The sequence below is a fragment of the Mastomys coucha genome, unplaced genomic scaffold, assembly GCF_008632895.1.
Source record: "Mastomys coucha isolate ucsf_1 unplaced genomic scaffold, UCSF_Mcou_1 pScaffold7, whole genome shotgun sequence".
Taxonomy (NCBI): Eukaryota; Metazoa; Chordata; class Mammalia; order Rodentia; family Muridae; genus Mastomys; species Mastomys coucha.
The window spans coordinates 26,480,346-26,488,454 of NW_022196913.1; the positions used below are offsets into that span (position 1 = coordinate 26,480,346).

The 8,109-nt window shown below is 38.9% G+C and overlaps 1 protein-coding gene across 1 annotated transcript; it reads left to right on the forward strand.

Moving 5' to 3' along the window:
• Positions 1 to 5,641: 5,641 nt before the first annotated feature.
• Positions 5,642 to 6,532, forward strand: LOC116082095 (putative vomeronasal receptor-like protein 4). Its single transcript, XM_031358909.1, has one exon. The coding sequence runs from the start codon at positions 5,642 to 5,644 to the stop codon at positions 6,530 to 6,532; it is 891 nt and encodes a 296-aa protein (XP_031214769.1).
• The last annotated feature ends 1,577 nt before the right edge of the window (positions 6,533 to 8,109 follow it).

The window sequence follows — 8,109 nt, forward strand, 5'->3', positions numbered from 1 at the left end:
TCATGGTTCTGTTGCCTGAATTAGTCACATACATTTCTTTCACTTGATGTTTGGTGTATCATAATGTTTTGAATGGACCATCTTGCACTTTTTATTATTTTCCTAAGTCTCATGTGCATTTTGTTTAAATTGAAGGTATTATTTGTGCATCCATCCCTAACATCTCCCTATCTCTGTGCATATTAGTACACATATGCAAATCAGCTTCACGTGTTACATGCCTGTTTCTTAACGGCTCTATTGTCAAAAAGTTGTTCTTTTGAGAATTCTTATTGTTCTACCAGGCCGTTTGTTTAGTATCATTTGAGGGTACCTCCCTAAATTCAGCCCAGTATTGTGTCCAAGGAGCTCTAATCTTCTACTTATTTAAGGCTCCAGAGCCTGGGATGGGTGTATTTACCTGTCTCTCATGTGATGTGTTGTCTGGTATATCATGCATGGAGGTGAAAGCAAAGTTTCTCTTCTAAAACAGTTTGCTGTAGTGTTTCAAAGCAATTTGGAGAGCCGGGGTGCAGTTCAGAGGTGGGATGCTTGTCTTGAATGTATGAAGCATGAGATTCAACCCCTAGGGCTGCCGAAAAGAAAAGAAACTGAGACAATATTTATGGCAATCCTTGTCCCTCTCTTCTCTTAGATTGTTCACTTTTATTCCATGGTAATGAAAAGTAACTTCTTGTGTATCTCAAGTTAATAATAAATCTGATTCTGGGCTATGGACAGTTGGTAAGATGAGAGAGCTGGAAAAATAAAAAGGCAAGAAAAAAATAACACATAAGATAATATTTGATTAGTATGTAGGGGCATAAAGGTATATGGAATGATAAAATACTCATTTTACAGTCCAGATGTTCTACTGAAATTGGATGTGTTACGTAATGCTCACTACATGAAAGATTTCGAGTTGGGGAAGCCTTTCATAGTGCACTGGCGCAGCCTTTACTGTCACCACTGGTCAGAAAAAACATAGATCAAAAGGCAGCAATTGATGTGCTACAAGCCAGGGGCTACCTACTAACAAGCAGCGAGGCAGCTGTGTTGCCAGAAACATTCAGGATGGAATCTGAGGCACATGTTTAATAATGAGAAGGCAATAAAGTCCAGGAGATCAAAAAGGCAACCCAGGAAGACTTGTAGACTATCTAAACATTCAGAATGCAGGCTAACTGCAAAATCCTACTGATAAGCTCAGATACCCTGATGTTTTTGATTCCCAAGAAATAGTCCACAGTCTTGTGTGATTTCATAGCCAAGTGTCCTGTAATAGTTTCCTCTGAGATTCAAGCATTCCATGCTTCAGGGAAGCTCTTTAAGGAAAAAAAGTAAAGAAGTACAATAGCTACAGATAATCCCTAGAACTGACTAGGTAGATCTACTAGGGTCCTTTCTGCCAGAAGAGACAAAACAAGCTGCTAGTCCTTTTCAGATTCAGCTAACTGTACCAAAAAAAAAAAAAAAAAAAAAAAAAAAGCACTCAGGAAACTCAAGTTGCAAAGAATACTTAACACCAAACCAGCTGCCTGGGCGAAGCAGAAACCAGGGGAAGAGGCTGGTGCCACAGTCCCTTGGAAAGGGCACTCTCCGAGCTGTTGAGCTGGCTGCAGGCTGTGCAGTGTCCTCCAGATTTTCCAGCTTTTGTGAGCTGTGACTCATGCTGGAGTAGGTCTCAGTAATGCAGGTGTCCTTTGAGTCATCCTGTAAGCAACCCCTCAGCCATACTCTTGTAAGTAACTCCAAGGAAACGGCTTTGTTCACCAACTTAGACTTTTGTGTTATCAGTGCTTTGCTCTTCCTTGGATCTCTATCTGGGGTGAGTTACATCTCCCCAGCAAAAGTCCTGTCACACCACGGTGAGACCCCCTCACTGATGTGAAAAAATAAAATCATCAAGTAGACGTGATAACACATCCAGTAATCCCAGCATTTGGGAATGAAGGCAGAAGGATTTTGAGTTTAAGTTTATCCTCAACTACATATTAAATTCAAGGTCAGCTTGGATTACTTGAGACCCTGCCTCTAAATAAAAAGACAGACAGAAAGAAGTATGCCAATAGATAGGTGATAGTGATGATAGATAGGTAGATAGATAGATAGATAGATAGATAGATAGATAGATAGATAGATAGATAGATAGATGATAAATAACAAAAACTTCTCTGTGATTTAAGTCTGAGAGTCAGTTTGTCATTTAAGTCTGAGGTTGTTTGATCATGATCAAAACAACCCACTACTAACCAGATTCTCAACAAAGACAAAAGCAAAACAGACTTCAGTGATATCAGAGTTTGTACCAAATTCATGCAGCAGCTACAGAATGCCATCAAAATTTGTGTCTGCTGAACACATCTAGCCGTGAAACCCCAATCTGCTTATACAAGAAATGATTATTGGGATCCCCAACTCATTCTTTGTCCTTATTTCAAAACAGCCAGTAACTAATAGCTTTTCCCTGATCCACCTAGATCAACACCAACTCACTGTGAATTTGTCCAGGATGCCTTAGCTGTCCCCAAAGTCACTCTGTGAGAGCTCAGACCTCGGCTTATGACCCTCCCAAACAGTGTGTGGTGGTGTTCCTCTGAAACGTGCAGTCTTGATTATTTTGATTTTTCAGGCTAGAGACTTCTTCCTGGATTTTTGACGTCGGCTTTAACTGTCGAATCCTGTCAGCAAAAGTTAGAAATTTCAACTTAGTATTAACGACTGTATGATACCACTGAATATTTTTAGCGGTGAAATGACACAGTCAGTTTACGGCTTATAAATAAATCTCTGGGAAACTATGTTATAGATTATCAAAGATTTAAGACTTGGACTCTGAAAAGAACTCTGAATATTTTGGTACTCTAAATGCAAGATCAAAAGGAAGAGTGATGCTATGGAAGTTGAAATGTGGCCAAATCTGTGAGAGGTCTACACTGAAACAACTGTGTTTCTCACATGTCTGTTGGTGCTGTAGAGAACAGAGACAGAGAAGCATGTACCCTGGACATTTGTCACTTGATAATGAGGATTTGATAGGGTGAGATGAAACAAAGACAGAGACATTCTGGTTGGCAGAATTTGGGTTCAGTTCAGCTATGCAAAGATTGACTATAAGTGAAACATATAAAGGTTTCCACAAGTTTATTGGATTTAATACTATGAAAAATTATATAATAATAATAATAATAATAATAATAATAATAATAATAAATAATAATAAATAATAATAAACTCACTAGACCATATTGAAATTTTTAAATACTGAACCCAAAAACAGAATTTGGGACTAGTGAAATGACTTACAGAGTCCCACCCATCCTCAAGGAAAAAAAAAATCTCCACTATTGAACAAGTTTTGATTTTCCCCATATAGCTGAAAAAAATTATGATATGAAATGTGTTTGCAGATACATATTATCATTACTGGTAAACTGTTTTAAAAGGTGGATTCTGGAACCAAGTATTCTGACTGTGAAGAAAGAAACCAGGAGTTCAAAGGTCATACCCATCAGGGGAACAGTCGAATCTTTCTGACAGAACTAGGTACCACAGCAAACATCTGTTTTGTGACTTCTCTTTGACTGGGGGCAAAGTGCTCAGAAGAGGCCTATACTCACTCACATCCACTTAGCTCTTACAAATACCATAATGTTGTTTTCAGCTTCACAGATGACATAGGCTGCAAGATTGTTATAATTTTTAGAATGTATTTGTGTATTTATGTGTATGGTGCTCTGCCTACATGTATGTTTGTACACCAGCAGTCCACAATACCTAAGGAGATGAGGGGATGCACCAGATAATAGAACTGGGAGTACAGTTAGGTGTGAGCCATCGTGTGGGTGCTGAGAACCAAACCAGGATCGTAAACAAGAGAATGGGGCTTAACTGCTGCCCCATCTCTGCTGCCTCCACAGAACTGTTATTCACATGAGCAGTGTAGCTGGAAGCCTTTCTGTCTGCACAGGCTCACTCCCCACAGTGGTGCGGGCCATTGCCGTCTGGTCCTGGACCTTCCATTTTGGGAAGTCTTACACTGAGATCTGCATGGCATAAATTTTGTCTCTGTTCTTCCTTTGTGTTCTCAAATTCTGCATCAGCCTGGACATCTTCAATATTCCATCAAAAGTGCCAGAATTAACACAACAAATTAACAGTGTTTGAAATTCTTTTCTACAATATCATAAGATGAACAGCGTTTTCCTCATAATATTGAGAGCTACTGTGCTTTAGTGTGTTTAACGTTCCTTCTCTAGAGAATAACTTTGTAATATTAAATATATCCATACATACACATAAACACGCACACACACACCACACATGGTTTTTCCAGACAGGGTTTCTTTGTGTACCTCTCACTGTCCTGCAACTCACTCTGTTGACTATGCTTGCTTCAAGCCCAGAAATCCTCCTGCCTCTGCCTCGAGTGCTGTGATTAAAGATGTGCACCACCACACCCAGCAGTAATATTCAGTATTTATGACAACTGACTTGTTATTTGGTTATCATCCCTTTCCTGCTGATTCTCAGAAATGGACACATGGCTGAATGCTGGCCTACTCAGGAGGAGGCAGACTTTGCTGCGACTGGTTCACTCATCTCTTGGTAAGCAAGTTAGTAACAACTGTTAGTTCTATCATGCTGTGTGGAAAGGAAAAGCAGTTTGCAGTAGCTTTAGTTCTCAGGCAGCAGTCTTAGTGCCCTGACACAAAGGAAGGAGAAAACTAGAGAGGTTACAGAAACCTCATTCTCCATCCTGCACCACCATAAAGTGGATTAATAATTCTGCTGTTTATGAGGCTGCTCATTCATTACCACAATTCAAGTAGCAGGGACCAGGACCTGGACTTGTAAACCCGTAAACTTTATGTAAATGACTGACGTTTGTCCTCTGTTCTTTGGCTTCTGTTCTTAGGAATCAATTCAGCTGGTGCACTTGCTATTTGAAAGTTGTAACATAAAGAATATTACATTGCTGGCTCATTATTTTGTGGATGAAACTAAAGTGTCAGCATGAGAGGATAATTTTTGTCTAATCAAAATATTGTTAAGTATCTGTCTTCATTAAGAGATTTTATGGAATTTATGAAAGACAGTGAGTTCAAAACATTCATAAGGAATGACATACACAGCTCAATTTAAAAGAATAGAAAATGAGACAAGAATAATAGATTTATGTGTTTTGGTTACTTTTCTATTGCTGTGATAAAACAACCCCAATGCACTGCGAAGCTGTCCATCTTGGGCTAGCTGACAGGGTACATTCCAGAGAGGAGTAACTTCCTCATACTTTATAAGTTAAAAACAAGTCTGTTTTTACTGGCCTTTGCAGGACAGAAAATTATACTCTAAACAAAATGGCCACTATTGGAATCTAAACTTTAGAGCTGAGAGACATAAGGACGTATTTGCTTGGAAAGATAAGTACATGAATTAATATGGGATTTATGTCGAAAATATCACTGTCATCACCCATATCAGTGAAAATAAGAAAACTAAATCAAAGAAAAGCAAAGAATTCAATCAGGTGCCTTCTGGAAACTAATCATGTACATTTTCATATTTCAGAAATGTCTTATTATACATAGAGACAGTCCATGGAGGTCGTCATTTGTGTTCTTCAAAGTGGACTTCGCTGGTACACACCTGAGGTCAAAAGATGATTTGGAGTGAATTCATCCATCGAGTAATCTTCTTTTCTCTTATTGGGCTTGGAATCTTAGGAAACATCCTTATATTTGTGAGACATGTACATACATTTATCATGGGCTCTGAGAAAAAGCCTGTGGACCTTATCTTCATTCAGCTGGCGTTTTCAAACATAATCATTATCTGTACTTCAGGGGTCAGGTATATAGTCACAGAACTTGAGGTCAAAAATGTTGTGGGCGATGCAAGCTGTAAAACTGTGGTTTATATGGGAAGGGTGGCCCGGGGCCTCTCCATCTGTACTACATGTCTCCTCAGCATGGTCCAGGCTGTCACCATCAGTCCTAGAACTTCCTTGTGGAGAAAGCTCAAACCACAGACAATGTGGCAAGTTCTTCCCTGTCTCCTCCTCCTTTGGATCTTTAATGTTCTCATAAGCTCCAATTTGCTTCATCTTATCACAGCAGGCAGCAGTTTGAATAGATCTAGAGCTGGTGTGCATGACATGTATTGTTATATGCTGCCATCTAGGTACATAGTTAAGTGGTTTTTCCTCTCTCTCATGGCTCTTCGTGATGTCATCTTTCAGAGTCTCATGGGCTGGAGCAGTGGGTACATGGCTGTCCACCTGTATAAACATCACAAGAGTGTTCTCTACCTTCACAGCTCCAGGTTTGCAAATAGTGCCAGTCCAGAAATCAGAGCAACATGGAGTGTTCTCATTCTTATGACCTGTTTCCTCTTCTATTACTTGGGGGACTTCATTTTATCCTTCTATGTTGGTTCTGTCTTGACTCTTGACTCCATGATACTAAGTATTAAAATATTTCTAGTAATTGGCTATGCTGCTCTAAGCCCCTTTGTCCTGCTAATAAAGGATTTCCATCTGATTAGTTGCTGACACACTCATTGGGGAGTGGAGGAAACAGCTTTCTATAACTACCCCTCTAGTAATTAAAGGTTTATCATTTACTTAGACTTTACACAGAAAAATTTTTTTTTCCAGCACGATTGCTATTGCTTTTTGAGAGTAGAATGTCGGACTGGGTGTTTGGGAATCAAAGGCTAAGAAATTTGACCAAAGTGCTGTGAGAAAAAGTAAGAAGGATCACTAAACACCACAAACTGTGACCTGAACAAAGGCCAGAAGGAAGATTAAGGAGCAATCCAGGACCTCCTGCAGTGCACATGGAGTGATACAAGGCATCCTACACCTACAGTTACTTAGACCAATAGCAACAACAACGTTCTGGGGGTGGTGATGTATTTCTTTAATTCCTTTAATTCACAAGTCAGGTGGATTTCAGTGAGGTCAAAGTTTTCAAAGCTAGCTTGTTTTACATACAAAATTTCAGGCTAGTCAAGGCATACAAAAAAAAAGATGAAAGAGAAAAACTCAAAAGATACTTATGTGATGGCTAGTATTACATTTATAGATAACTTTGTGTTTAAAACTTTAAAATCTTTGTTCATAAGAAAACTATAAAGCAAAATTAGACTTCCAAATGGTAACGGCTGCTAAGGGTTAGTTTTTTATTTTTATTTATGTATTTTTTTTAAAACCTGCTGTTTTTTAAAAACCTGCTGTTTCTGCTTCTATAAATGTAATTGCTTGTCTTGCAGGTAAGGACTGTCGGCACATAAACAGAATGTGCCTTTATAAACTCCTGACTGAGGTGGCTCAGCCTTGCATTAAGGCATCTGAGTCCTGGATAGGCCTGGTATTGGTATACGAACAAAAGCCTCCTCTTGGTTGAAATTTATTCACGGTCAGACTGATAGATCTCCCAATGACCCAGCCCTAACGTAAGGTTCATTCCAATTCCAGAGAAAGCACAAAGGTCTCTTGGTAGAAAGTGAGATTGAACGATGTACGGAACATCAGGTAGTGGAATGGTACACAACTTTAAATAAAGTTTCCTCTGTATTCACAGACATCAATTTCTAGAAGGAGTTCCGTATTTAAAAAGCAAGGGATATAAGCATTGTGTAGCTGGTCCTGAAAAATAGTGTGAATTTCAGATTTCTAAAGGAGAAAATATGTATGTGGTAACATGAACTAAATTGGGACCTGAAGAAATGCAAAGAAGCAAGGTAGAATTATACTCAAGAAATCAAATCAGGCAAGATGCCCTACAGCAGATGAAGGTATAAAGAAAATGTATATATACACAATGGAGTTTCCCTCATACATAAAGGAAATAAGGTAATGACATTTGCAAGAAAATAGGTGATAAGCAAAGTAATCCACATTTGGAAGGACAAACATTTTCTCTCATATATGAATCCTATATTGTAATTTTATATTTGCATATCTGTGGGGCTCATGAAATTAGAGATGGGACTATGAGAAGGGAAGACGAGGTCTTAAAAGAAGGAGAAGAGAAGAGGCTAATAGAACATGTGGTATGAAAGTGAATGATGTTAGCTGGTTGAAAAAGAAAACCAGCGGGGGGGGGGGCAGTGCATGCCTTTAAT

Coding starts and splice junctions, on each gene's coding strand:
- LOC116082095 (XM_031358909.1), top strand. CDS start 5,642: ATGATTTGGAGTGAATTCATCCATCGAGTAATCTTCTTTTCTCTTATT.